The sequence below is a fragment of the Electrophorus electricus genome, chromosome 22 (genome assembly GCF_013358815.1).
Source record: "Electrophorus electricus isolate fEleEle1 chromosome 22, fEleEle1.pri, whole genome shotgun sequence".
Lineage (NCBI taxonomy): Eukaryota > Metazoa > Chordata > Actinopteri > Gymnotiformes > Gymnotidae > Electrophorus > Electrophorus electricus.
In genome coordinates this window covers 10,826,354-10,853,028 of record NC_049556.1, presented here as the reverse complement: position 1 = coordinate 10,853,028, position 26,675 = coordinate 10,826,354, and the positions used below count along the sequence as shown (strand labels likewise).

Here is a 26,675-nt window from a genome sequence, read left to right as displayed (position 1 = left end):
ATTTCTCTCTATATTTCTCTGCAGAAGATGTATAAGAATTTTATTCTGGAGTGCTTGTCTAGCTACAAAGTGGAAAAGATGCCTTACACTATTTTGCCCAAGGAGAATCCAACCGGAGCAAAAAAGGTAACTTTTTCAGTGTCCGTCATCTTCGTCACACATCTTCGTCACACGTCTTTGTCACCTAGCGTCTTTAGCTTTTAGGCTCCTCGAATAGGAACCTCACTGTGGTTTTGGGCCAGTGTGAATGTTTGAGGGTACGTGGGCCCCTGATTTTCCTGTGTGGACCCCTTCAGGTGGTCACCCATGTGGTGTGGAATAAACCAGACAGCCACTACGATGTGCCCTTGTGGATCATTGTCCTGGCCATAGTGACCGGACTTTTACTGCTGTCTCTGCTCATCTACATCCTGTACAAGGTGAGTCCAGGGCACCGCACCCATGTCATCCTTACACTTCCGCAATAGGGCGCGGGATTATGCCTGTGTGCCTGCCTGTTAATCTCATAATCGCGTATAATCTTGTGATGTTAATCCTCCCTCGACGCCACGTCGGTTATTTCATGTTATGCAGCCAGAACTGTTTGTCGCTGGTTACTTCCTGGCTAGATAAAGAACACGAAGCTCACAGAGTATGACGTACCCTTCTGCCACCTTTTGTCCCTCAAGCTTGGTTTCTTCAAGAGGACCCAGTACGGCACGGCCATGGAGAAGGCCCAGCTGAAGCCGCAGGCCGCCTCTGAAGCCTGAGGAGGCTGTAAAGCGTTCAGCGTCGTGGGGACGAGCAGGAGGAGGATGACCGTACCGAGAAGCCATTTAGGGAAGGTGAATTGCTGTGTAAAAAAGACCAGACTGTAATACAAGGATGAAGGATGAATGACCACTGGATCTCCACTGCACTGCACTTGACAAACACCCTGAGGACTTAAAGCCAAATGAATGTCTTTTTTAAAATGTTGCCTTTTTTTTGTTACCTTTTTTAAACATTGTTTTGTGCTGTGGGTTTGGGTTTCATTCACCAGTAGTAGCCTGACACTTGCTCACAAAACCTGAGTAAGGAAATTTGAACCAAACTAAATGACCAGGACCTGGTTCTGTGTAGCATTGGATAGCAGCTCTCTGGTTCGTACTACTCAAGGAACATACCCCCCCCCCCCCCCACACACACACTTATGCAAGTTCACAGCCTGGAGGGTTTTTTAAAACAAATGTTTCACATATTTTTGGTGCTAGCAACGAGTGTGCGAGGTGTGTTCACTCCTTTTTCGTGCTAACAGCGGTTCGAAGATCCTCTGTTCAGCGTTTGATTTTTAGTGCAGTATTTTAGTTTTACACACACGCGCGCGCACACACGCAGACTTTTCATATCGTTTGTTCTTATGCGTATTTACCTGAGGATGAGGTCAGACTAGCACAGACCATGGTCTCATCCTCCTTCACCTTTAACTTCCTGCTGTGTCCCGTTGTTCTGGTTGAAGTGTGTCTGCCTAAGTGATCACGTGTGTGACGTGCACTGACGGGTTTTGGAGGAATCGGGAGGTTTCTTTCAGATTTTGCTTCCGTCACCTCTGCGTCTCCGTAAGACAGAGTTTGCGCGTGGCTCAGGTGATTTAGATCAGGTTCTCTCCTGCTGACGTGTAGATCTCATCCTCTTCCTCCACCTCCGCCCGCTGTCCGAGGTCGCTGCGTTGGCCGTAGACGTCGTCTGGGACACGACTGGATACGTGCGGCAAGTCTGCGAAACCTTTCCGCAGTTACCTTGAAGCACAGCTGTGCTCCAACTTCCCCCACGTTGCCCCTACCCGACCCCAAGCTCTACCCCGTCCTGGAGTGTGCGGTAGGAGTATGACTAGACCATCTGCCGGGGTGAGAGGAGGTAGTCAGTCTGGGCTACCGGGGTCGGGTGTGCGGGGCGCAGGAAAGCCTGCATTGTGAAACGTAACGGCCTGTTCACCAATCAAACGAGCGCTCCCGAGGTGGCATGGGCTAAGCAGGGGTTTCTCCACAGACACCATCCAGTCTGAAGCAGCGAAGCTGTCTCTCCCAGGGACTTTCACTCGTTTCGTGCGTCTGTTTTGTCTAGTGTACGTGCCGGGGGGTGTGTGGATACACATGTGGATGCGTAGCTCCATATGTCGATGTGAGCAAGAGAGGACCCCGGCCCAACCCCGAGTTGCTTGGTGTTTCTCGTCCTCCCTCGCTGGTTGCCCCGGCGCGAATGTGCAGGGTGGGCTTGGTGTGCTGACCCGGGGCAGAAGTAGTCGCTTAGGGACAGAGAGGTCGCCATCGGTCACGTGATCCTTTTCGTCTACCTCTGCCAGCTGACTGGGCGTGGGGAGGGTTGGGACCTGTACGTGAAGTGCAATACTGTTCTGATTTTTCTTCTTTTCAACTTAGTGTTTTTATTTTTGCCCTTTTGGCAATGTGTGTAGTCTATGCTTTACTCACTAATGTTTTGATACTGACGACAACAACCTATTGAGTTGGATTGATTCTTTCCCATCAGAAAAAAAAGACTATGCAGGTAGTTTTATGACAGTAGCTGTTATTTTAATAGTTGAACATCAAAACTCTGTATGAAAACGCCCTCGCACTCGACGGGTCAGAAGATTTGAACCATCTTAACTTTCTTCATTATTTAGTTTGTTTTTTATAACTAAATCAGTAGATTCCCACGGCCAGGTCCCGCTCACCTGCTCCTGGGTCTCAGGCGCAGGGAAGTGGGAAAACGATCTTTTATTATCCGTCAGTCCAAACTATGCCACCATAACTCAGCCATGACAGTCACCTCAGCTGTGCAGAAAGTACCTGGCCTCGTCATAAATTGAGAACGAGACAGAATATGCAGATTTCATTTCCGTAGGAGTTTTAATCAATTATTTATACCTCCAAAATCACAATTATTTTCACAATTTGGCAGGAGGAAGCACTGGTTGTGTCTACGTTGTTTGTTGTCGTCATTCTACCTTTTGTCTCATATCCTGTTGTCATTTGCTTTTTTTTAAGTTGTAAATATAATTTGGCAAGATTTTTTTTTCACCTGAAACTTTTGTTTGACGTGAAATTACATCACCCCATATTGGGGTGAATTGGAGGGATGCTAAAGTAATTATTTGTATGGCATTTTACAATTTGCATTTCAAATAAATCTTCCAGTTTTTAATTTTTAACAGCTGCACGTGTTGTTTCTGATGAAGGTAATGGAGAAGTTAGTCTGGGGGAATCATTTTTAGTCATCTTTATACATACCAACACTTCTGAAATGTGTGCATTTACCATCTAGTAATCAGTCATAAACAATATGTCAATAATTTATTTAGCAAAAATAAAGTTACACATTTTAGCTGAAAATGTGATATACATTCAATATACTTTTATGGTAATCTACAAAACCACACAGCGGGTGTTAAAAATCTGTACAATCTGTTTCTAAAGCCTGTGTAATATAGTATATAGTTACACTGAACACAGTTCTAACATCTTATCCTGATAACCGCTAGTGCGGCAGGTACGAGTGGCCGGTTCCTCACGGTTAACATTGCAGCTGCACACAACGGACCGGACCTGCTGCTGAACAAGGGCACGTCTAGCGAGACATCAGGCAGCTGCATACAGAAATAACAGCCACCCCGGATCCGTCTAAGGCAACGTGTTGGCGCGGCGCTCGGCCGAATCCGTTCCAGTCATCAACCACATGTTGGGGTTGTCGTGGATTCATCTAAGGGTCTTTACAACTGGGCTGGGGCAGTTACTCCAGTATGGAGCAGAACTAGTGGCGAGGGTCTTGTTCCGGTTCCTCAGCGCTCTATGGCCCTGGACAGCTGCGTGAGCTTCTTCTGGTTGTCGATGACTTTGAGGTTCTGGATGTAGTGGCGGATGTTGCCGGTGTTGCGCACGGTGAGGGACTGGTCCGAGTCTGAACGCCGTAGGGAATCGGGACAAGAAGGTGCTTTAAAGATACGACCGTACAACAAACACGGATGTATGGTTCAGAATGTGGCTTAACCTCAGCTCAGCTTTCTGCTGGAGAGGACGCACCGCGGGTCACGGCAAGTTTAGTTTTGCCAGTTTTGTCGTCCGGTTGAGGTTTTAACAGAGGACTGACTTACATGTAGAGATACGTAGAGCTGGAGCGTCCACGAACATCCTTTCTGTGAGTCCCTTCTGTGGGGATGAAGGCACTATAAACGAACAAAACAGTACAAATGTAAAAAAAGATAAATAGATAGAGAGCGCTCTATATATATATATATATATATATATATATATATATATATATATATATATATATATATTTTCAAAAGTTGTCTACAGTAGGTGTTCAACGATTCTCACAAAATTCTCAAAAAAATGAGTGTTGTGTGAGTGCTGCCACATGGGGGCGCAGTACTACCATAAGGTTGGCTTCTGCATCCTCGAACTATCTTCATCGTCTTGGCGATCATACGCTGTGGATGTTCGAGAAAGCCGTGCCCCGTTAGGACACGTTTTAAGCAATTTTCTGAAATGGTAAATAACTTAACCAAGTCTCGAGTAATCTCAGGAGTGCCTTTGGCTCAAGACTCACCATTTTCTCAAAATTAACCAGGTTATCTGTGTAATTCTTGTTTCCCTCATGGATGAACGTCATGTCTTGGGAGGGGAGAATTAATTGGATTGAATAAACATTTATAAATAATCTTTAAACACCCGCGGTCTGAGTTCGGCGGCTGTGAGGAGCGGTCCGCACCTTTAAGCAGAAGGGGCATGAAGGGTATGTAGGGTGGGTTGAGTTTGGCCACCGCTAGCCTGTACGCTCTGTGGTTGCGGGATGGGTCCTGCGCACACGCACACGCACACGCACACGCACACGCACACACGTCATGACGACCGCCCCGGCCTCGTACTCTGCATGTCTGTGCGACACAGGCACTCGCACTCACCAGCAGTCTCTCGTAAGCGCAGTAGATCCTTCTGGTCTTGTTCGGCACCCGCTGTTGAAAGACAAAAGGACATTCGTACCAAATCAAGACCGCTGGCTGAAGGATATTCCGCATTCAGTGGCGCTGGTTACACTGGTACACTCGTTGCGTTACACTGTGGGCGTTTTACTGACTGTAACGCGGCGCGCCTTGTTTGCTCTTTACTGTGTGAACGACTGAAGCGAACAAACGGCAAAGTGCAAACTGGACGAACAGGATGAGAACGTCAGACCCAGGAGTGTGTGTGTGTGTGTGTGTGTGTGGGCGGGGCTCTCCCACACGTACGCACCTCCCACGTCCCACAGAGTCTCTGCACGGCGCTGTTGCTCAGGCCGAACATGACGGCAAAGAACGCGTTGAGGTTTTTCTGCTCCTTCAACCTGCGAACGAGACAAGCCAGACACCCGAGCCCTCAGCTTAGGGAGCGACGTGTCACCGTGATGCCATGGTCGTACTTTGTGTGAAGGTCATCTCCGCTACACACAAGTGTGCGTAAATGACTCAACAGTTGTGTGCCGAGGCTCAGCGCCGGTGCAGGTGTGTGCTGCGAGACTGAGCGGGTAGGATTACAGCGGGTGAGGATGACGACGGCAGAGGCCAAATGACGTCATCCGCGGACGAAAGGCGTGCGAGAGCACGCACGTGTTACGCCTGGCAGCTGAAACGTGAGCACACTTAGTCGCGTGACTCGCAGGTTCGCTATAGAACAGATGCTGAAAAAACTTCGCGAACCAGCCGATCACCACAGCCAGAACCCCAGACTCCCCAGTCAGTGGTGCTTTGGATTTTGTGTGTTTTTATGTGTAACGGTACTGCAGCATTTCAGCGACACTCACACGATGGCGATCTTGATGAACTTCTTCAGCAGGGTGCTTCTCCTCGTCAGGTCCTCACACAGGCAGAGTTCCGTCACCACCCAGTACTGCAGTGCGTTGAAATGCCGCATGAAGCGTTCCAGGTTCGCCGTGGTGGCACCCGGGAACTTCTGCCTCCCGAAGGTGTAGTGAACCAGCTCCACCTGCGGCACGCCGGTGACAGGAAGTCAGTTTCTGCTACGGATGCGGACCTTCTCTGCTGCCCAAAGCGCCTTGCGTAAAGGCCTGGGTATTTGGGAAAGAGCAGACTGGTTCCTCTGTCCTAAAGGCGAACGTGGATGCGGACTAGCGGCTGAAGGGCATGTGTGCACGCTGTCTCAGCCTGCAGGGTGGCATGCTCACCTTGCGGGCTGATGCGTGTTTAGAGGGACTGCGGTGTCTGCGCACAGGTGGCGTCTAGACTCCAGCACAGCAGACAGCCGCACGGACAGATCGGATACACGCGCGTTAACCGACTACAGCTAGCGACGCCCTGGACAACTTTTCTCTCATTTGTACGAGTTACACAGGTACGAGTTACGCAGGTACGAGTTACGCAGGTACGAGTTACGCAGGTACTAGTTACACATCTGCGAGTTACACAGGTACGAGTTACACAGGTATGAGTTACGGAGTTACGCAGGCACGAGTTACGCAGGTACGAGTTACACAGGTGTGAGTTACGGAGTTACGCAGGCACGAGTTACGCAGGTACGAGTTACACAGGTGTGAGTTACGGAGTTACGCAGGCACGAGTTACGCAGGTACAAGTTACACAGGTGTGAGTTACGGAGTTACGCAGGCACGAGTTACGCAGGTAAGAGTTACACATGTGCGAGCTACACAGCTAAGAGTTACACTGGGGTCATCATACAGCCATAGATGCTACCTCGTGCATGGCTGTGAAGAGCTCCCAGTCGTAGTTGGTAAGCTGTGTGGCGATGTCCTTGGAGCACATCTGCTCCAGAGCGTCAGTGGTGCTCTGCTCCGGGCCGAGCTGTTCCTTCAAGGGGACCTGCCAGACCCAAACGAAACCAACATCTGCTGTCACACCAGCCCACATGCAGTGACCAAACAGGCATCTGTAAAACGTTCCTTTCTCAAAGCCAAAATTGATCCATTTCGCACAACTACTGGGCATTATTGCAGTTTACACGTGGTAGTCTTTGGATAACAGTTTCTTTAGTAGGAAGCAGAGGCTGGTGTTGTGTCGGCAGGCAGTCAGAGGTTGGAGAGGTTCTCCGAGGTCAGGGGTCAGCTCACCAGCTCCTGCACCTGGGAAGCGGTGCACAGGAAGAGTCTCTCGTTCAGCCCCAGGGATGCAGAGACGGCTGTGGCGTCCAGCTTGAGCTGCACTGTCTCTAAGAGACACCAAGCAAAGAGACGTATCGGAGCCGTGAATGAGACTTATCAGAGCCGTGAATGAGACGTATCGGAGCCGTGAATGAGACGGTCAGCTCACAACTGCCGTGACGGTGTGTTTGGGCAAAAAAAAAAAAAAAAGGCCAAGTAACTTAGAATTCTTAAAACCTGGAAGATTGAAGATTAATACCCAGAAAGATGAAACTAACATTTCAGTTAACATTACACTAACAGGAAAAAAATGACTGCAAGTGAGAGATGGAGGCGCCTTACCTCCGGAGGAGTTCATTTTGACCATGACATGGTCTCCTCCTGGGTTGACCAGGACAGACATAATGTCCTGCACTGAAGAGTCCACGGGAAGCACCAGGGACACAGCCTTGTGGTCCGGCCTGTAGATCTCATACATGACTGCAAATGTCAAGATGAATAATGACTGGCATGCTCACGGCCTGGAGGGCTGAAGTTCGGTTTTGAAAGCAACGCGATGCTGCAGATCTGGCCACGTGACACGCACAGGACATGGATTTAGAAAAAGTGGAGAACAGAAGACACGAACCTTTATCCCGAGCTCTGATCCTGACCTTCACAAGTGGCTCCTCGTGGGCGGCGAACCAATCAAATTTCTGGTTCATCTGAAATACGGGGACAGACGATCAAAGACGTTGACAAGATGTGAGCGTATGCAGGGATTTATAGCAGAATTCCAGCAACATGACAACAAAAATCAAAGACCTGCTACCAATGAGATTACAGACTGCCAGACATGCCTTCAAAAATCCCCCCCCCCCCCGGATTCTTTTGGTCTTCTGTCAGTTCTTATCAGCTCAGGTATGTCAGATTGGTTACGAGGGTTCAGGGTAGGGTGGGGTGGGGTGGGGTGGGTTGGGGGGTAGCTTGCCTGAAGACTCGGGCACCAGGGGTCACACACTACACATACAAACACCACTGACTACGATCTACACTCAAACGCTTCAGTGTTGTTATATCTGCCTATATGGACATATAAATAGAATAATTTTTTTTATAAATTACTTTTATATAAGGGACAAAGAATTTCTGGAAAGGAGGAGATTGGGAGATTTTATATGAATTAAATAACAATACACTCCATGACAGCTGTGTCCACCCAAGCTCTTAATGTTCAGTTTTACAGACACAAGGCTGTGTCAGAGTTACAGACCGGCAACGTCCAGCACCATTCCGGCCTACTTTAATCCACTACTGACTCGGCCAACGATTCCCTGGTGCCAAGCGCTGGTGGTGCTATCAGAACACTTCCATTCTGTTTCTTTGTGTTGTCAGGGTTTATCCAGGAACACGCTCTGCCTGTTAAGCTATTGACTTTTCCAGGGGCTGGCATGTTTATCACTGCATATGGCGAAGTTCTTATTGAGGCTTTTATTGTCTGGACTCTTATCACCGAAGCGTTCCAACACGGGGAATGGAGCTCACCTTTGTCACTGTTTGGCATCCGTTTTCCTGCCTGCAAGGGGAACAGACGTGCAACACAAGGTCAGAAAGCAGCCCCGGTTACTCTGTCCTTACTACTGCTGGGCACTGTAGGAACGTTCTAAAGGATTCTGTGTTCTAATAGACCTAAAGGATTCTGTGTTCTAATAGACCTAAAGGATTCTGTGTTCTAATAGATCTAAATTATTCTATGTTCTAATAGATCTAAATTATTCTGTGTTCTAATAGCGTTAAAGGATTCTGTGTTCTAATAGTCCTAAATTATTCTGTGTTCTAATAGATCTAAATTATTCTATGTTCTAATAGATCTAAATTATTCTGTGTTCTAATAGCGTTAAAGGATTCTGTGTTCTAATAGTCCTAAATTATTCTGTGTTCTAATAGATCTAAATTATTCTATGTTCTAATAGATCTAAATTATTCTGTGTTCTAATAGCGTTAAAGGATTCTGTGTTCTAATAGTCCTAAAGGATTCTGTGTTCTAATAGACCTAAAGGATTCTGTGTTCTAATAGACCTAAAGGATTCTGTGTTCTAATAGACCTAAAGGATTCTGTGTTCTAATAGTCCTAAATTATTCTGTGTTCTAATAGATCTAAATTATTCTATGTTCTAATAGATCTAAATTATTCTGTGTTCTAATAGTTCTAAAGGATTCTGTCTAAAGGATTCTGTGTTCTAATAGTTCTAAATGATTCTGTTCTAATAGTTCTAAAGGATTCTGTCTAAAGGATTCTGTGTTCTAATAGTCCTAAATGATTCTGTTCTAATAGTTCTAAAGGATTCTGTGTTCTAATAGCTCTAAAGGATTGTGTTCTAATAGTTCTAAATTATTCTGTATTCTAATAGATCTAAATTATTCTGTGTTCTAATAGCGTTAAAGGATTCTGTGTTCTAATAGTCCTAAATTATTCTGTGTTCTAATAGTCCTAAATTATTCTGTGTTCTAATAGATCTAAATTATTCTGTGTTCTAATAGCGCTAAAGGATTCTGTGTTCTAATAGTTCTAAATGATTCTGTTCTAATAGTTCTAAAGGATTCTGTGTTCTAATAGTCCTAAATTATTCTGTGTTCTAATAGATCTAAATTATTCTATGTTCTAATAGATCTAAATTATTCTGTGTTCTAATAGTTCTAAAGGATTCTGTCTAAAGGATTCTGTGTTCTAATAGTTCTAAATGATTCTGTTCTAATAGTTCTAAAGGATTCTGTGTTCTAATAGTTCTAAAGGATTCTGTCTAAAGGATTCTGTGTTCTAATAGTCCTAAATGATTCTGTTCTAATAGTTCTAAAGGATTCTGTGTTCTAATAGCTCTAAAGGATTCTGTGTTCTAATAGATCTAAATTATTCTGTGTTCTAATAGTCCTAAATGATTCTGTTCTAATAGTTCTAAAGGATTCTGTGTTCTAATAGCTCTAAAGGATTGTGTTCTAATAGATCTAAATTATTCTGTGTTCTAATAGCTCTAAAGGATTCTGTGTTCTAATAGCTCTAAAGGATTCTGTGTTCTAATAGCTCTAAAGGATTGTGTTCTAATAGTTCTAAATGATTCTGTTCTAATAGCTCTAAAGGATTCTGTGTTCTAATAGCTCTAAAGGATTCTGTGTTCTAATAGCTCTAAAGGATTGTGTTCTAATAGTTCTAAATGATTCTGTTCTAATAGCTCTAAAGGATTCTGTGTTCTAATAGCTCTAAAGGATTCTGTGTTCTAATAGCTCTAAAGGATTGTGTTCTAATAGTTCTAAATGATTCTGTTCTAATAGCTCTAAAGGATTCTGTGTTCTAATAGCTCTAAAGGATTCTGTGTTCTAATAGCTCTAAAGGATTGTGTTCTAATAGTTCTAAATGATTCTGTTCTAATAGCTCTAAAGGATTCTGTGTTCTAATAGCTCTAAAGGATTCTGTGTTCTAATAGCTCTAAATTATATGTGAGCTGGGATAGAAGGCATAAAAGGCCCACAGCTCCCACTACAGGATGTATCAGAGTGACACCCTCTCACACTCTATGGCTTTTTATGTCATACAAGACACCAAAAGTGCACTATGACACAGCTGCAGAAAACAGTGCCATCACCACATCAATAATCTAAAAACCCACCCCCAAGACTAAGTGTAACAGCATTGGTGGTGTGTGTGTGTGTGTGTGTGTGTGTGTGTGTGTGTGCGAGAAAGCGACAGAGTGAGAGAGAGAGAAAAAAACAAACAAACAGGTGTGTGTGTGTGTGTGTGTGTGTTACTTACACTTTAGTTTTCCTTCTGTCCTTGAGCTGTTCTTTGAGTATACTTGAGAGTCTTGAGTCACCCATCACTTCTTCTCTCAGTTTCTGTTCCAGAAAATATCCCACACCCACGAAGAATAAGTAAACAAGCATCTAATACGCGTAGAACATTAACTGCTGGTGCTTCAGGCACATGAAGACTACTGGCTAAAGTAGATGAAGAGATGAAACTAAATGTGGGCCCTAGAGAAGAGCTTTGAGTGTGCAGTACTGCTATTTTCATAGTGAGTTTCTGAATTTTAAATGACTGCCTTATAACCAGTAATAAGAGTATTGTGTCTCTCGTTTAATTGTTTTAGGACAAACAAACTGATTTATCTGAACAAGCACAAAATCAGTTTCTTTAGGTATTTAGAAAGAAACCCACTAACAGACACACCTCCAGGAAGTGGACGGCCACGGGGTCATCCTTGAGCAGTGGGCCATAGAGTGCCACCCACTGGCCGACCAGTTTCACCACCTTCTGCTTGGTGTTGAGCGCGTAGGCGGTCTTCTCCAGCTCGGAGCCCTCGGACGGTTCGGCGTGGTAGGTGAGGCGAGGGTTAAGGAGAAATACACCCGGCGGCCTTTGGCATTTTCACAAACAGCGTTCCCATTCAAAGCAGCCATTTAGTCCACACACGAGTAGCGCATACAACACACACTGCGGAAAAGTCATGGGGTCACAAGACGAAGCTGTGCGTCGGCTCTGGGATGGCCGAGGGTCCCGCAGCCGCGGGAGCAGGAAGAGAAGGGGGAGGCCTAAAGGTGGAGTGGGCTGCTCTCTGGCAGGAGGACTGAAAGGGGAGGAGCTGTGGAGGGGGAGGGGTCAGACAGCAGCACTGAAGGGATATTGATGCTGTAGAGCTGGGCAGAGCTGTGCAGAAGGCATGAACACTTGCTGTGTGAGGAGGAAGTCGCCAACACATGGATCTGTGGAGATAGAGAACACACACACACACACACACACACACACACACACACCTCATTAAAAGGGCCATGATTTCCGCACCAGGCAGGAAAACACCACAGTGTTTTTGAGACACCATACTGTTTAAAAAAAAAAACAACAATAAATAACAGGAATGTTCAGGCCTCAGGCTTCCTTTGTTTAGTGCTTCCAGAACATTCCAGACCTTTGTTTAATCCTTCCAGAACATTCCAGAACATTGTTTAGTGCTTCCAGAACATTCCAGAACATTGTTTAATCCTTCCACATGTACAGTCACGTCCCACCACAAAACATAGTGGGGATACAAATTTTAAAAGGCATGTCTCTTTACAGTCACACATTACAGTCTTAAGGTACAAATGACATAACATCGAATATTATTGGCTGGTTATGGACATATAAAGTCTGCAGATCTAGTTTGAAATTAAGATTTATACCATGCATTCTTATTCCCTGGTTTAAATTCTCATTCCACTCATATGAAACCATAAAAAAAAACATACGAAACCACGATGGTGGAAATCGCACCTATGGGATCACTTCCATTGGTATCCAGCTTTATAGTTTCCAGGAGATGTTCCAAAATTTTCTCTGGCGTTCCAGACATAACTGTGTACCTGTAAAAGAGAGGCAGAGCAGGCCAGCTGAGGGTGAAATCAATTATCAATAATAAGTGCCAAAGATGTACTCGCATCTTCTCAAGTACATTTACAGTTCAGTTAATGTGCTGGAAAGCAGATAACAGTAGCCATGATAACTAATCTCACGCTATGCCTGCTCTCCACCACGGCAACCATTTAAAAAGAGCCCCGGCCCTTTATTGACACCAAACAAGTTACTTCACACAGTAGAACTGCTGTTTTGTTGTTTTGTCATTTTGTGCTGTTTTGTCATTTTGTGTCAAGTGACTTATTGTGCAGAGTGTGTGGTTCTTGAATATGTGGGACGTGTGTGTGTGTGTGAGCAGAGCGAGGCTATTTGAGTATGTGGGACACGAGCGCGTGAGGTGGTTTGGGTGCGTGGGACGTGAGCGCGTGAGGTGGTCTGGGTACGTGGGACGCGAGCGTGTGCGGTGGTTTGTTTACTTGCTGCTGCTCCCTGACCCTCCCAAGTGGGGCGACCCCAGCCCGGAACTCTTCTCCAGTACCAGCACCACTTTACCGTGCTCTTCCAGACGAACCGTGTTCGCCTCCACGTCCTGCCGTGTGACACACAACGGTGATCAGGAATATATGCTCAAATGCACACACACACACACACACACACACACGCTGGCAGCAGATAGATGTGCCTTTACATACAAACAGACACTTTTGCAGTTTACCTTGAGTATTCGAATGAAGTCAGACTTGTCAACTCTGAGAAAGTGACAGTTGTCCTCCCTCAATATGATAGTGGCAGCACGCGGGGCATCGTTCACCAAGGCAAGCTGTCCAAAGTCCTCTCCTTCATGCAGTGAGGTCACCAAACCCTGTACACACACACACACCCACACACACACACCCACACATACCCACACACACCCACACACACACACACACGCACACACACCCGCACACACACACACACACGCACACGCACCCGCACACACACCCGCACACACACACACACACACGCACACACACACACACACGCGCACACACACACACACGCACACCCACCCACACACACACACACACACACACCCACACACACACACACACACACACGCCTATAATTACTGCGATATGGAGTAGTTATGGAGATCATTATGGAGACCACCCTAATGTGTTTACCTTTCCATGTGTGATGACATTAACGGACCCCTTCCAGATTATGTACCAGGATGTACCTTTGTCTCCTTGACTGAACACTGAAATAACAGCACACAGAACGGCAGGCCCATCAGCTGCGCACACACACACACACACACACACACACACACACACGCACACACACATAGAGAACAGGAAAGGAGTCTCCATTTCTGGATCTTGTAAATAATCTTGCCACCTTCGAGTGAGATCCAGTCAGACACAGACGCTGACAAACATCGAATATCAGATATGCTGGAGTGTTTGGATAGAAACCTTTCCATCTGTAAGACTGGTCACCGAGTCATGTGATAAACAGTTTTTATTGCATCAGCCTGTTTAAAATGCCGAGTGGGCCCTGTCAGCGGCAACGTAAACAGCCCGTGACGTAACCCTGAGATGCCATGCGGCAGCCCTGTGACGTCACTGTTCCGGCTGTACGCAACCCCCCCCCACTCGGTTGCCCGGACGCCTGCCTCGCTTTTCACACTCACAGACTGTGCCTGCCTTGGCGTGGGACTCGAACACCAGCACTGCAGCCAGCTCCTTCCGCACCTAGAGTCACGGAGAGAGAGACAGAAATGGAGGGCTGAACAGTGGTACCCGGCATGGAGGAGGCGCGCGGAGGGGAGGTGTCGGCGGAACAGGAAGTGCACACTCACGGAGGTGGAAAGATGAGAAACAGCTTTCACGTGCAGTAGCTCCTCGTAGATGACCTCCACGTCACCCGCTGACCTCTGGTTTGGGCTGGCGGGACACAGATAACGGTTAGGGCTTATTAAGCAGGGCTTGACACAGGAAAGGTGAAACCTACGAAAATATCCGAATTGAATAATCTTCGTCTTTCATAAGTTGTCGCGTGTGACTTCAGGTTCTCACCATTTGCGGAGGATCATGTTCAGAAGAGCGTCAGGGCCCATCTGGAGTAACAGTGACAAACCTTCTTGGAGTTCATCTTCTTTTGAGTCCTTCTCATTGGCTGTGTGATTCAGGTTGAAATCTGTCTCCAAGAATCGGTAAAACTGGGTATCTCTGTCATGGAAGTTGAAATCCTGCTTCACTGGATAAAGACAGGAAGCGTTTTAAGGTTTTCAGAGCTGTCCACCAACGCACACCACCACCTCATCGAGACATACAAAGAAATGCTGGAACAAACAAAGAATCAAGAACCGCAACTGGATTGCGCCTCACCATGAACAAGGATGCCCTCGTCCAACAACACCTGCCACATGCCGACCGCCTGAGTCCGAGAGAGGAAGCAGTCATTCAGCTTTGTCAGCCAATCAACGAGCTCCTTCCCACTGCAGCACTGCCTGCATGTCAGAGAAAAGGAGCAAACACTGCTGGAACTCGTTCTCCGTTCTTTTGGACGTTCCAGGCGGATTACTCCGCAGGGTGGATTACACGTGGTCTGTACCTGTAGGTCTTCAGGTGATGCTTCCTGTCCCTGATCAGGGTTGGGTTTCTTTCCACCAGCGTGCCATACACCACCCTGGCTGCCTTCAGAATGCGATCAGACAAAAACTAGAGGAAGGAAGAGGAAGGGGGATTCACATTCAAACTCTCACGATAATCTTCATCGCACCTTCATCATGCATCCACGAAGCACGCTTTAGACACAGTCCATGCAATGATGACTCCCGCAATCAGGACAGAAAAAACCTAGTGCTCGTAGGCTGAACCACGACACACAGACCTTCGTGTGTGCATACATGTTTCAGGAAAGGTTTCCTTTGTCCACTAAAAAAACGGACAATTTGCATCTTCAAAGAGTATTTCAGTGATAAGATTATTTTCCTATACATTATATCAACAACGTAGCAAACTGAGCAAGGGAGAGACTGAGGAGAACAGAAACAACAACTGAGACCTGTCAGCCACCAGTGGGTGGAGGAACCTTGCTGGCGAGTGCGTGTTGTGCGCTGTGTGGGTGATGGAGAACGAGTCACAGGCGCCGTGCCGTGCTCCCCCACACCTCCTTGGGCGGAGGCTGGCGAGAGCGCTCGATAAAGACACGCCCCCGTCTCTTGCGGACGGATGCCCCCCACCCCCAACCTCCCCTCAGCCCATCTGTTCCCCGTCTCTGTTCTTCTATCTCTAGTCATCCCCCTATTCAACCGATCACCCCTCGTTGCCGCAGTGATCCACCCCTTGTTTTTCTCCTCCGTAGTGCTCCCCGTCACCCAAAGCATCTCCGCTGGCCTGTGTGTCCCTGCAGGACACACACCGAGGGCGCCCCGCCCTGCCCTGCCCTGCCCTCGTCAAACTGTTAAGGAACTACAAATTAAGAATAAATATTAACAAAACATTTCCACATTCAGTGCAGCTCATTCAGTAATGATCTTGATGTCTGAAATATTCTGACAGATCTATATACTAGACCAGAGAACAGAACTTAGCTGTATCATTAGAGATTATATCACTGGGGATGAAATATTTGTAAAGAACCATTTCAGTTTATCTTGCTGCCTTCAGTGGCGAACAGCTCGCACATATGGTACTCTCGCTTTCTCCTTTGTCTCGTTCCATTGTCTCGTGATATCATGCCTGGTCAACACAAGTCTCTTGTTTGCTCCCTGCGGGGGAGTTTGTCTAAGGAGGTGGTCGCAGGGCAAGCACAGCGTGTTCGCACCCAGATGTCTTCTTACTGCACCCCCTCCCTCCCTCACTCTTCGCCACTCACGCTGTTTATTGCCGCCTTTGTACCTCGGGTCCCTCGGGATGAGTTCTGATCGTTTCCTGACACTCGGGTGTGTCCTGACCTCCATCTAATCTATGCGGTGTGATCCTGCCTTCTTTAGCCTAAGGAGTACATGAGGTATGAGGTATGCACGAGATTACCCAATGTATGCAACGGCAGGGCTCACACATGTGTGTGTGCGCGCTGTGCTACCCCACATATCCAACAGCAGGGCCCGCGCCTGTGCCAGGGACACACAATCTTAATATGCAGCTATAATAACACATGAAAGTGTGAACAGCAAACACACCAGAACTGGCAACAGACCACATCGTGCTCTTTTATTGTCACTATTCTTGGATGACGTCTACGCAAACCGTGCCATTTTACCTCCTTAACTCCATCTGTCACACATAAAGATGATACACTGAAACCAGACGACCGCGTTAACATCGAGAACAGCCACGATCCACGTCTAACGAAAGCTTTACTGCTGCAGCCCGAGCCGCAGTCGCCAAAACGTTTGGCAGAAAGCGCCAATCTCACGCCATACGTTTCTTGTTTTCCTCTGTCTCCCGCGCGGCATCTCAGAGGTTATGACTTTGGTCAGCAGACTGACGGTGCACCTCAAACCAGTAAAAGGTTCCCACTGGTTCGCAGACGCTGGGTCTACAAACCCGGGCCGTGTAACTCTCTCTCACGTCATCTCTGCTCCTGTGGTCCAGTGCCATGGGAATGAGGCCAGGGTTTAGATGGTAATGTGAGGCCGAGGAACACCCAGCCTCCCAGCATTGCACCCGAACACACGGCTTTTCCGTATTTCAATATGTTGGCATGCAGCAGTGGAACTCTGACTGTGAGGATGTTGTGTAGGTGTCCTTGGGTGCTTCTCAACTGTATATGTATACTGCTTATCTTGTCAATCTGTAGCTCTGGATAACTATTCACCAATCACAAAAACCTCAGGCTAAAACACCAGCATAATGAGTAAAGGGTGTCTGATCCTCCTTACACGTAGCTTATGCTGTCAGTGCCGGAGACCCAGAACATTGTCAGTAATGTGGGAGACAGCTGCAACCCTGACAGTTCAGTACCTCCAGTGTAAACAACCTCCTTGGAGTTGGCACTGAGCTGGGGGTTGTAAACGATGGAGAACAGCTCCACAGCACTTGTACGTGTAACACCAGATAAACCGTATTTCTTTTTCTGAGACTCCATGTCAGCGTTAAAGCATTCAACACATGTTAAAGTTCAGTTTGGCCATCAATAACTGGAGAATGAGAACATTTCCCAGCGAACCTGGTTTGTTTGTCTTTCTGCAGAATAACTGTACTGCCAGAAGAATCTTTCTCCCCTCAAATGTGGTGCCCTAAAAATATATGAGTCTGTATTTATGGCTGAGAGGCGCGACAGGAGAAAAGAATATTTATGGCTGAGGGAATGAGAAAATCCGCTTCTGTGTATTTTATTGCACCCACCACGTGTGGTTTCACTGGCTTACACCCTTCTGTAAACAACAGTTCATAGAGCTGACCCTGAAACACACCACGCAGGACACCAAGGCAGCTACGGTGCAGCAGTGGGGTTCTTGAGGCGTGACTTTTCTAGCCAGGGGGACACTTCCACTCCTCCGCCGGGGCAAGGGAACATGGTTTGTGGGCGCCGGCAGTGTTGGGGTGAGCTCTGTGGGGAGCCTCCATTACTACGCAAGCGTCACGTGCCCGTATCCACCCTCTTGGGACTCCCTGCCTCGGAAAGTATGGAAGGGGGCATGTGAAATGAAACAACATTATCTCCAATCGCAGGACGCTGGAGTGTATTCCTCCTAGAAAACTGGCGGCAAATGTCATCCAAAAGTTACTGTAAAACAGAAACCTGTTTATATCTGCCTGTTTGTTTTTGCACGGTAAAACGTGTCAGCTGTATAGTGTGAGGTACGTGACCAAAGTAACCAAACAAAGGCAAGTGTCACTCCTAAGGGAGATCACTGTAGTGACATGAAAACAAACCTCCTCAAAGGTTCCTTCATTAGAGCATGAGGGATCTGCTGAAGTCACATGAAGACACAGTCCAGGAAGCCTGGTGCTCACCAAACAAACCACTCAAGAGGCAGAGAATTCCACAGTTGGGAGGTGCTTTGAAAACTCTGACAAAACACATTTAAGGCCTTGGCTGTGTTATGCTTGTGTTCCTCTTGGTTCTGACACACACGCACTCCTCCCCTAAACATAAACATTCAATAATTAATGGCCAAAAAAATCAGAAGCTCAAGAACGGCTAAGAGGCTTTCTACTAGTCTTTTCAGCCTCCAGTCTCCGTTATGTTACTTTTTAAGCGTGACTTCATAAGAGGTCGGTCGAGGACGTGGGTGGGAACTCAGCGCGGTCGCACTTTGTGCGTCATGAGCCGGCTCTCTTCTGGGGGAGGCCGCAGTGTGCTGCTGGGAGTCAGAGCGAATAGGCTCAGATCGAGCGGGTCTCTGCCGAGCTTCGCTAAGACCTCTTATCAAGGCTGGGGCTCTGGTTTCAGGCAGCTCTCGGAGGCTTGGTGATAAGCCCCAGACTGACTGTATCAGGGCGCGTTTTAGGGCGGGCGAGGCGAAGGGACGCAGCCATCTACGGCCCGAGCTGAACTCTTCGGGCAGTTTTAAAACCCGGCCTTTGTACCTGCATGGAAAATGCTCCTAGTTTAGGACGTATCAGCGCAAACAAACGAGAGCTTCAGCAGTTCTGGCCGTATCAGCGCCAAGAAACAGCAGCTTCAGCAATAAGCAGGTGAGATTAAAAAAAAAAAAGGAATGCAAAATTACTCCAAAAAAAAAAAAAGTGCTGAATTGAATTTGATTTCCTCACAGCACGTAGAATCGGTTACTCTGAATGTGTAAGTGTATTGATTACGGTACTGGAAACCTGATCTTCGGTGTAGTGTAGAGATTAAGACCACGGCTTAATGTCACATATTATAATTTGATGGTAGACTGAACCTCTTGCACCCCAATGCAAACTACACTCCCACTCCCTGCCTTGCACACGACACACAGGGGGCGTGGCCAGAGAGGGGATGCAGCACTGCAGGTCATAGGTCTTGGCCAAGAGAAAGCAGTGGAAAATGAACCAGGCTCAATCATTTCTGTTCTTACTTGCACACATTATAAATATCCACCTCTGGACATATAACTATTAGAGTGGGGGGGAATGGTTAGATCAATGGTAGATTAATTAATAGATTAATCATCAAAAGATAATACTGGGTGTTGCTATATCCCACAGCTACTAAAAGGGCTAATTTTCTGACAACGCATATCAAGATGGTAATGAATCACTCAAGCTAGCTTGACTTGAACAATGACTTCAAGAATGACTTATATATATAAACACTACACATCACCCTTATCTCTAAAGTACTGAGGTCCTGCATGCCTGTGTGATATCAGTCACATCCAGTGTCAGAAGTGTCAAAGTGTTTCCAGGCTCCGGAGATTATCAGCCAAGAGCTTTTTTTTCAGGATGTTCAGTGCACAGTACCTGTTTCATGGTGTCCTGCGCGTCCAAGGGTTCAGGGAGCGGAGTCTGTAAGAAGAGACGAGACGTGAGAGTAACAGACAGAGAGAACAGAGCGGCCTCGATGTCAAACTCAATAGCAGACAATAGCCAGTCAGTGACTGCCAACAAGACAACGTGCCTGTGTTTACATACATTTCAGACATTTAGCAGACGTGTCTACCATTTACTGCACTTTTCTTAATAAAGCTCTGGAAAGGTCCTTATGTATTTAAGAACCTATACATTTTGCACTTCTAGTCATCAGCAGTGATCCCTGTATTTCTACAGTATTCTAGTTCATTGGTATCTTGATCTCTAACCTACTGTACTGTACTAGGATGTATTCTGTGAGTAAATGACAAAGCACTTTTGTAAGTCGCTCTGGATAAGAGCGTCTGCCAAATGGCACAAATGTACATGTACGTGTAAGTTCTGCCTGCGTCTGCAAACATCTCCTGGACTAAAGGTGGCCTCAGAATCACGTGAGGTATGTTCTCCCTGTCGGCTCCCTCACCCTCACTACACACCGCAGCACAACAATTAGGACTCACACCACAGTCTGAGCCTAATTTATGATTCGCCACTGCCGCTCGGTCCTCTCATGAGAGAGGTGGGCACAGACCAAAGAGATTTTTTTGAGTTTTTTTTTTTTTTTTTTTGCCACTGTCTTACCAAATACCAGTAGAACAGGCTTAACTAGCGGCTAAGCCTGACAAACATTTGGAATATGCAGAATGTCAGACTGCAGCATACATGCAAACTCAGCCTGAGGTATTTAAAAAACAAAACAAAACACTGTTTTCAAAATATCCTAATAACTTCACAATGCATCAAACACTTTATTGAAAGGTCACTTTTGAAGCAAACAAAAAACTTCAGCTAGAAAACAGACACTCCGACATTGGAGCCAAATTTCAAAGTCAAGATCGTGGAAGTGTTCTGGAGTAGCTGAAATGTGGCACGTTCCTGAAAATGAATCAGGTCTCGAGTCGCATGCATCTGTAATGTGATCGAGCTGGCGTTTGGCTCGCGGTGCCACAAACTCCGCTGGCTCTCGAGATCTCTCGCAATCAAAGGCATTCAGGGGGAAAATTAAAGGCTTCCCAGTCCACGTTTACATGACAGCGACGTCCGAGCACGGCAATAAAAGAATGTGGTTAATCAGGCTCAGATGTATGTGACTCACTAAAGCCACAAAAGAGACTCTGGCTCATCCACCAGTGCTTCCGTGCAATCTTAACCCCGTGATCACAGAAATACTTGGCATCTAAAATGATTCCAGTTGGGTTTAGCTAGTCATTCCGGTAGTCATTCAGTGCGAGCAGGACGACATGCATCTTGACATGTACTTAATATCGTTTGCGCCTAATGATCCTTCTGCATTGCCACTGTTCTGAGTCACAAAATGCAGAGCAATGAAACTGCCTTAATAGTCATCATGGAATAATAATAACGACTGGAGTCAGGAATAATTTACATTGCCGCTTCCAAACAGAGTTCCTGGTCATGCATGCAGACTGCGCCTGTAATCCTGAATCCATTTCAGCATTACGTCATGGCGGTACAGCTAATTGTCCACAGGCTGTCCACGGGCTCTTATTCATGCATCACTGCTTGCAGCTCCGTTGACTCTGATACAGTTTTTAGCGTGACACCAGCCTTCAGCAAACACACAGATTTTAGCATAAACCCAGCCTGCAGCAAACTCATCTGATAGACAGAAAACTCCCTCATGCTGGCTGTAAAATTTGTCTAATCCCTCAGCCTAAGTCACACTTCCGCACTGGAAACACATATTTTTGACCCGATTTTTCTGGCGCTTTACAGGCAGACGCCGTCTGGGGTCATGGCCTGTGCGTGCTAGGCTGAAACAAGACAGAAAATGAACCAACTCTGTCGGTGAGTTTTGATTCTCAAGTGATGAACACTGAAGAGGCGGCAGAGAAGTCCAGCATTGCTCTCCAAACAGATTCCAGGCAGGCTTCCGGAGATAAAACAGGCATGACAGTGCAGCAATCTGCCATCATCTATATCAGGGATTAAAATCACAATCCTCAAGATCCAGGCCCTACAGATTTTCCACCCTCCCTTTGTCTAGGAGTCAGGCGAGTTGACGAAGTGGCCAACCAGTTACATGAATTGTTTAATCGGATGGACCGGATTACATAAAACAGGACTGGATCTGGATCTGAGGTCCCGATTTGACACCATTGAGCCAAGTGATAATGTGGTGGTCATCTAGAATGAGATCAACCATACTGGAGCCTTGGTTGGAAAGTGAACAGATGAATCTCTTCTTCTTCCCCTGTAGTTTATCAATGCTTGAATTCCCACATCAAATGCATAATGGACTAGCTAGCACGTGTTTTTTGACTCTTGTTTCCATCAGTCTCTCTCCACCCACTTGCTCTGTTCACCGAGCAAATTGTGAAGGCTCTGCTTCACTGCTGGAACGAACTTCTGCTCCAGAACAGGAGGAAACTAACCTGAGACTAACTGGCTAAGGCTAACAAAACCATGTCTGTGCTGTTCTAGAGTAGAGACATCTCATGAAGAGCTGTTCCTGTTCTAGAGTAGAGACATCTCATGAAGAGCTGTTCCTGTTCTAGTGTAGAGACGTCTCATGTAGGGCAGGGTTCTTCAGCTCTAGAGTAGAGATATCTCATGTAGGGCTGGGTTCTCCTGTTTTAGTGTAGGGGTGTCTCATGCAGAGTTGGATTCTCTTGTTCTAGAGTAGAGATGTCTCATGTAGGGCTGGATTCTCCTGTTCTAGTGTAGAGACGTCTCATGTAGGTCAGGGTTCTTCAGCTCTAGAGTAGAGGCATCTCATGTAGGGCTGGGTTCTCCTGTTCTAGAGTAGAGACATCTCATCTAGGACTGGTGTGATTGGAGGCACTGTCCATTAAATGTTACTGAATACCCCCAGCAAATAACCAGAAGAGTAGAAGGGTAGGGGGTAGAAGGGTAGAAGGGTAGAAGGGTAGGGGGTAGAAGGGTAGAAGGGTAGGGGGTAGAAGGGTAGAAGGGTAGAAGGGTAGGGGGTAGAAGGGTAGAAGGGTAGGGGGTAGAAGGGTAGAAGGGTAGAAGGGTAGGGGGTAGAAGGGTAGAAGGGTAGAAGGGTAGGGGGTAGAAGGGTAGAAGGGTAGGGGTTATTTTCAAATGTATCTGACACGTGATGACGTTAATATTGTAAGGTGTTTGATCAGCTGTTTTATAAGTGCTTTGATGAACAATGTTTCTTCAACTGTGCTTCTAAGCCCCTGGGCAAATAATATTAAGGTTTTAATGGCTGCAATAACAAATAATTTAAACATTTTGAACACCCAAGATGTGTTAGATGGAATTTTCTATCAAAACATTTACATGCTGTCATGATTTTATCTTTGTGTACATGAAGACTCTATAAGTGAATCTCCCCGGTTCCATCTAATCCCACCAACAGTTCACTGCAGCAATGAAGAAGCAAACGGCGACAGGAGTCTCAGGAGTCTTTCAACTTCTTGTCAATTTGACCAATGATTTGTTGTTAGGGCCGTTACATGGAATTTGACTTTAGCCCATTTTTTCCCACAGATTTGTATTTTATAGAAACATTCTTATCTGTTCAAGATTTGAAAACACTGCCCTGGAACAAATACGCCCGCAGTGGACTGAAAGAGGCACGGCTAACTCCATTAAGATCCGTTTTTCCTGGTACATGGTCAGAGCCATTGAAATGGTGCCAATGTTAACAAGTTTCCTTAGTGCGCCGAGGCTTTTTACAGAGGTTCAGGCCATGGTCTCAGTCTGTGGACTCTTCACATCTAAGAGTCACACACTTTTACCTAGTGCCCAGTATGGAGACAGAGAGTGTGAGCAAGAATTCATAAGAATGAAACAAATGCCAAAGATTTTACATGTGTTTGTGTGTATTATCTAGGGCACTGTTATTAGCTGTGGGGCTTGCATGTATCTTGGAAGTAAGGGGTCCGGGTGTTCCTGTACACACGGAAAAACTCCTTGCAGTGTTTTCTGAACTGTAAGGCTCAAACCTTGAGGCTGACAATAAACAATAACCTATAAATAGCTGTTTCTTAATAAACATTTTGGCCAAGCAAAACACACCCTTGCAAGGACAATGGAAAGCTCTGTGTGTATCCCTCTAAAGCCTGGCTTTCTCTTTGGCGTCATGGTTAGCATCTAGGGGATGTGGTTAAGTGTCTCACACAAACACACACACACACACACACACACACACAATGTTATTTTTTTCGTCTGCTTTTTTATGTTATACCAGTTCTTATGCTGTGAATATTCAGAAATATTCATAATATGAAGAAAAAGTGTCTTGAATAAACTATCAGTACGATGATTCTAAAAGGTTCACACTATATAAGCTGCGACGTTTTGACAGTCTTAAGTTTAAACCAACATCCAAATATTCACACTTCGTCAAGAATTCAGCGTATGAAACAGCACGATTAGCTCTTCACACGAACTTACCCAGCTGACGCCTCGGATGGCAGCTTTTTCCACGGGGTAATGGTCAGGATAGACCCGGTAACTGTAACTCCGAAAGAGATGCATTTTACACGGGCTCGATATCAAAACCTGTTACGCTTAGGGCGTCTGCAGTCGGCAACACATGGCAAAGACGCACCGGCGCGGTATCATCGCTCCCTGTAGTCTACATGGCGATCCGCAACACGCATCCCGTTACACGCAGTCCACGGACACCTGCCTGCTCCTGGCACGCCTGTGGGCTGCGCAGTTTGCACAGAGACTTCAGACTGCGCCGGCCCACTCTCCCGCCCCTGCCGGAACAGGCGCACCGCCGACTCCCCGCAGTCTGCAGACTGGTTTCCAGCCGCAGAGAACGCTAAACAGCAGCGTGAGAGCCAGGGCCGAGTTCCCATGACTGTGTCTGATGCGTCGCTCACAGACTAATGATTTCAATGAGTGACGGCTTATGCACATTTCATCCGCAACTTCACTTTGCGGTGATAACGCTCTTAGTACAAGTATATCCGCGCCGTGGTTTAAAAAACACCGCTGGCTTTACTTTGTTTTTAAACTACTATAACGTCTTAAACAGATTAATTTACAAACTTATTTGACATAATACTCCACTATTGTATGATGATATCGAGGCATTTAAAAACAGTTGAATTATCATGGGCTCGAAATCTTGCTTAGGTAATCTTTAGTATGACTTTAGACGATAATAAACTCTCTCTCTCTCTCTCTCTCTCTCTCTCTCTCTCTCTCTCTCTCTCTCTCTCTCTCTCTCTCTCTCTTCCTTATCTTTACCTCCCAGTTGACCGACAAACCTTTGTGGATGGGGCGTAGCTGAGGAGGCGTGTCTTCAGCCACAGCAAAATATTATGCGCGAATCTTCTGTAATAACCACCATAACGCCGACTTCGCTGAGATCTCCACGGTCCTGACATGTCCTCTAATCTTACAGGTTTTTCTCTACATGAAAAAAAAGCGACTCATTCTTGTGTTGTGACAGTTTTTCCGCATGACAGGGGTCCGTGGAATGACAGCGCGAAACTAAAGACCCCAATGAAAACGCAAAGAAGAGTAAAGAGAGGGTAGAGTCTTTTGTCGCAGTGTGCGGACTGGACTCATTGTGAGGACAGGTCGTATCTGACACACCTTTAGCAGCTTACCTGATTAGTTGTCCTCCTGACTGGACTCGGCGTAGACTTGATGAGCGTGTCGGCAGAACACATTCTTTCCCAGGCTGCTGGGTGGGAGAAAGAAAGGGAGACTTAGGAAAACCATATTTTAATAAAAACCCCCAAAACTAGAGTCATAGTTATTGCCTTGCTTTTATTTGATAATGTTGCTGTTCTGCAGTGTTGCAGAAGTATTTCCAGAGCAATAACACAAAACAATAGCAGTTACCCAGGTTAAGTTACCCAGGACAAGTTACCCAGGACAAGTTGCCCAGGACAAGCTCTGCTTGTATGAGAGTTCAACAGAACGTCGGTGCGCTTTAGAAGTGTATAGGTCCCATGCCAGGGTCCAGGGCCCTGGTCACTGTTTCTGCTGACACCGAGTGGAAGGAAGAGCAGACAAAAACAGGTCCACACAGGACACCGGTCCTCGGGTGCCCCAGTGGGAACCGATACATCCTCGCCTTTCCAGGGTGCAAGCAGAGGTCAGAGAGTGGAGATGCCCAGCGCCCCAAAGTTCCCTGAGTCACACTGTTGTGTTTCGGCCCCGTCCGTTGTTTCGGCGGGTGGGGCGGCCACACGGGAGGAGCAGGGTTGTTTACGGGCTTCATCCACAGACCCTTTGCCCTCTGGTTTCCTCCACACCACTCCATCACTCAGAGGACACAGTAATAAAGTCAACGCTGCTCCGACATGTTGACCAATTGATTTAAAAATATATCAACAAAATAAAAAAGGCAGTGAAAATGTTTTAGCCAGGGGTAAATGATAGCAGGGGTATAAGGTAAGATGAATTATGAACCGTTGATTAGACCTGACAATCATGCAGTAAATCCTTTTTTTTTTTTTTGGGTAGGAAGAAGAGTGAGGTCTAGACTGTTTTTTTTACTGCCCTGTATGTAATTAAACACTGACTTCCTGACTTCCTGTTAAAGGACTACTGATGTGTACACACACACACACACACACACACACACACACACACACACACACACACACACACACACACACACACACACACACACACACACACACACACAGTTTGGTGCCATTAGGGAGCATACTACTTTAGTGTGTTTTCTTTCCTTGACAGAAGTTCTATCATAGAAAGCGGTGCCTAGTAAAACAAACAACTCT

The 26,675-nt window shown here is 46.4% G+C and overlaps 2 protein-coding genes across 5 annotated transcripts in view; one reads left to right on the top strand and one right to left on the bottom strand.

The window, feature by feature from the left end:
* The window catches only part of itga5 (integrin, alpha 5 (fibronectin receptor, alpha polypeptide)), a 35,030-nt gene extending 31,861 nt beyond the window's left edge, over positions 1-3,169 (top strand). Inside the window, exons 28-30 of one of the 2 annotated variants that reach the window (XM_035521358.1) lie at positions 25-126; positions 297-419; positions 669-3,169. In XM_035521358.1, the coding sequence (XP_035377251.1) occupies positions 25-126; positions 297-419; positions 669-749 (306 nt within the window). In that variant the 3' untranslated portion in view covers positions 750-3,169. Of the gene's footprint in view, positions 1-24; positions 127-294; positions 420-668 lie in introns of those variants that run through there. The other variant, XM_035521359.1, reaches the window with a different exon arrangement.
* A 123-nt stretch (positions 3,170-3,292) lies between these two features.
* rapgef3 (Rap guanine nucleotide exchange factor (GEF) 3) overlaps positions 3,293-26,675 on the bottom strand; it is a 26,322-nt gene continuing 2,939 nt past the window's right edge. Inside the window, exons 2-28 of one of the 3 annotated variants that reach the window (XM_027008471.2) lie at positions 25,530-25,606; positions 19,858-19,902; positions 15,071-15,177; positions 14,845-14,966; positions 14,533-14,713; positions 14,316-14,400; positions 14,148-14,208; positions 13,636-13,712; positions 13,185-13,331; positions 12,946-13,058; positions 12,389-12,477; positions 11,763-11,841; positions 11,309-11,459; positions 10,892-10,974; positions 8,632-8,662; positions 7,736-7,811; positions 7,450-7,587; positions 7,078-7,175; positions 6,704-6,829; positions 5,797-5,978; positions 5,250-5,340; positions 4,922-4,972; positions 4,729-4,816; positions 4,567-4,631; positions 4,393-4,447; positions 4,109-4,180; positions 3,293-3,915 (exon numbers count right to left, since the gene is read on the bottom strand). In XM_027008471.2, the coding sequence (XP_026864272.1) occupies positions 3,797-3,915; positions 4,109-4,180; positions 4,393-4,447; positions 4,567-4,631; positions 4,729-4,816; positions 4,922-4,972; positions 5,250-5,340; positions 5,797-5,978; positions 6,704-6,829; positions 7,078-7,175; positions 7,450-7,587; positions 7,736-7,811; positions 8,632-8,662; positions 10,892-10,974; positions 11,309-11,459; positions 11,763-11,841; positions 12,389-12,477; positions 12,946-13,058; positions 13,185-13,331; positions 13,636-13,712; positions 14,148-14,208; positions 14,316-14,400; positions 14,533-14,713; positions 14,845-14,966; positions 15,071-15,177; positions 19,858-19,902; positions 25,530-25,592 (2,595 nt within the window). In that variant the 5' untranslated portion in view covers positions 25,593-25,606 and the 3' untranslated portion in view covers positions 3,293-3,796. Of the gene's footprint in view, positions 3,916-4,108; positions 4,181-4,392; positions 4,448-4,566; positions 4,632-4,728; positions 4,817-4,921; positions 4,973-5,249; positions 5,341-5,796; positions 5,979-6,703; positions 6,830-7,077; positions 7,176-7,449; positions 7,588-7,735; positions 7,812-8,631; positions 8,663-10,891; positions 10,975-11,308; positions 11,460-11,762; positions 11,842-12,388; positions 12,478-12,945; positions 13,059-13,184; positions 13,332-13,635; positions 13,713-14,147; positions 14,209-14,315; positions 14,401-14,532; positions 14,714-14,844; positions 14,967-15,070; positions 15,178-19,857; positions 19,903-24,357; positions 24,678-25,529; positions 25,607-26,675 lie in introns of those variants that run through there. The other 2 variants (XM_027008472.2, XM_027008470.2) reach the window with 2 other exon arrangements.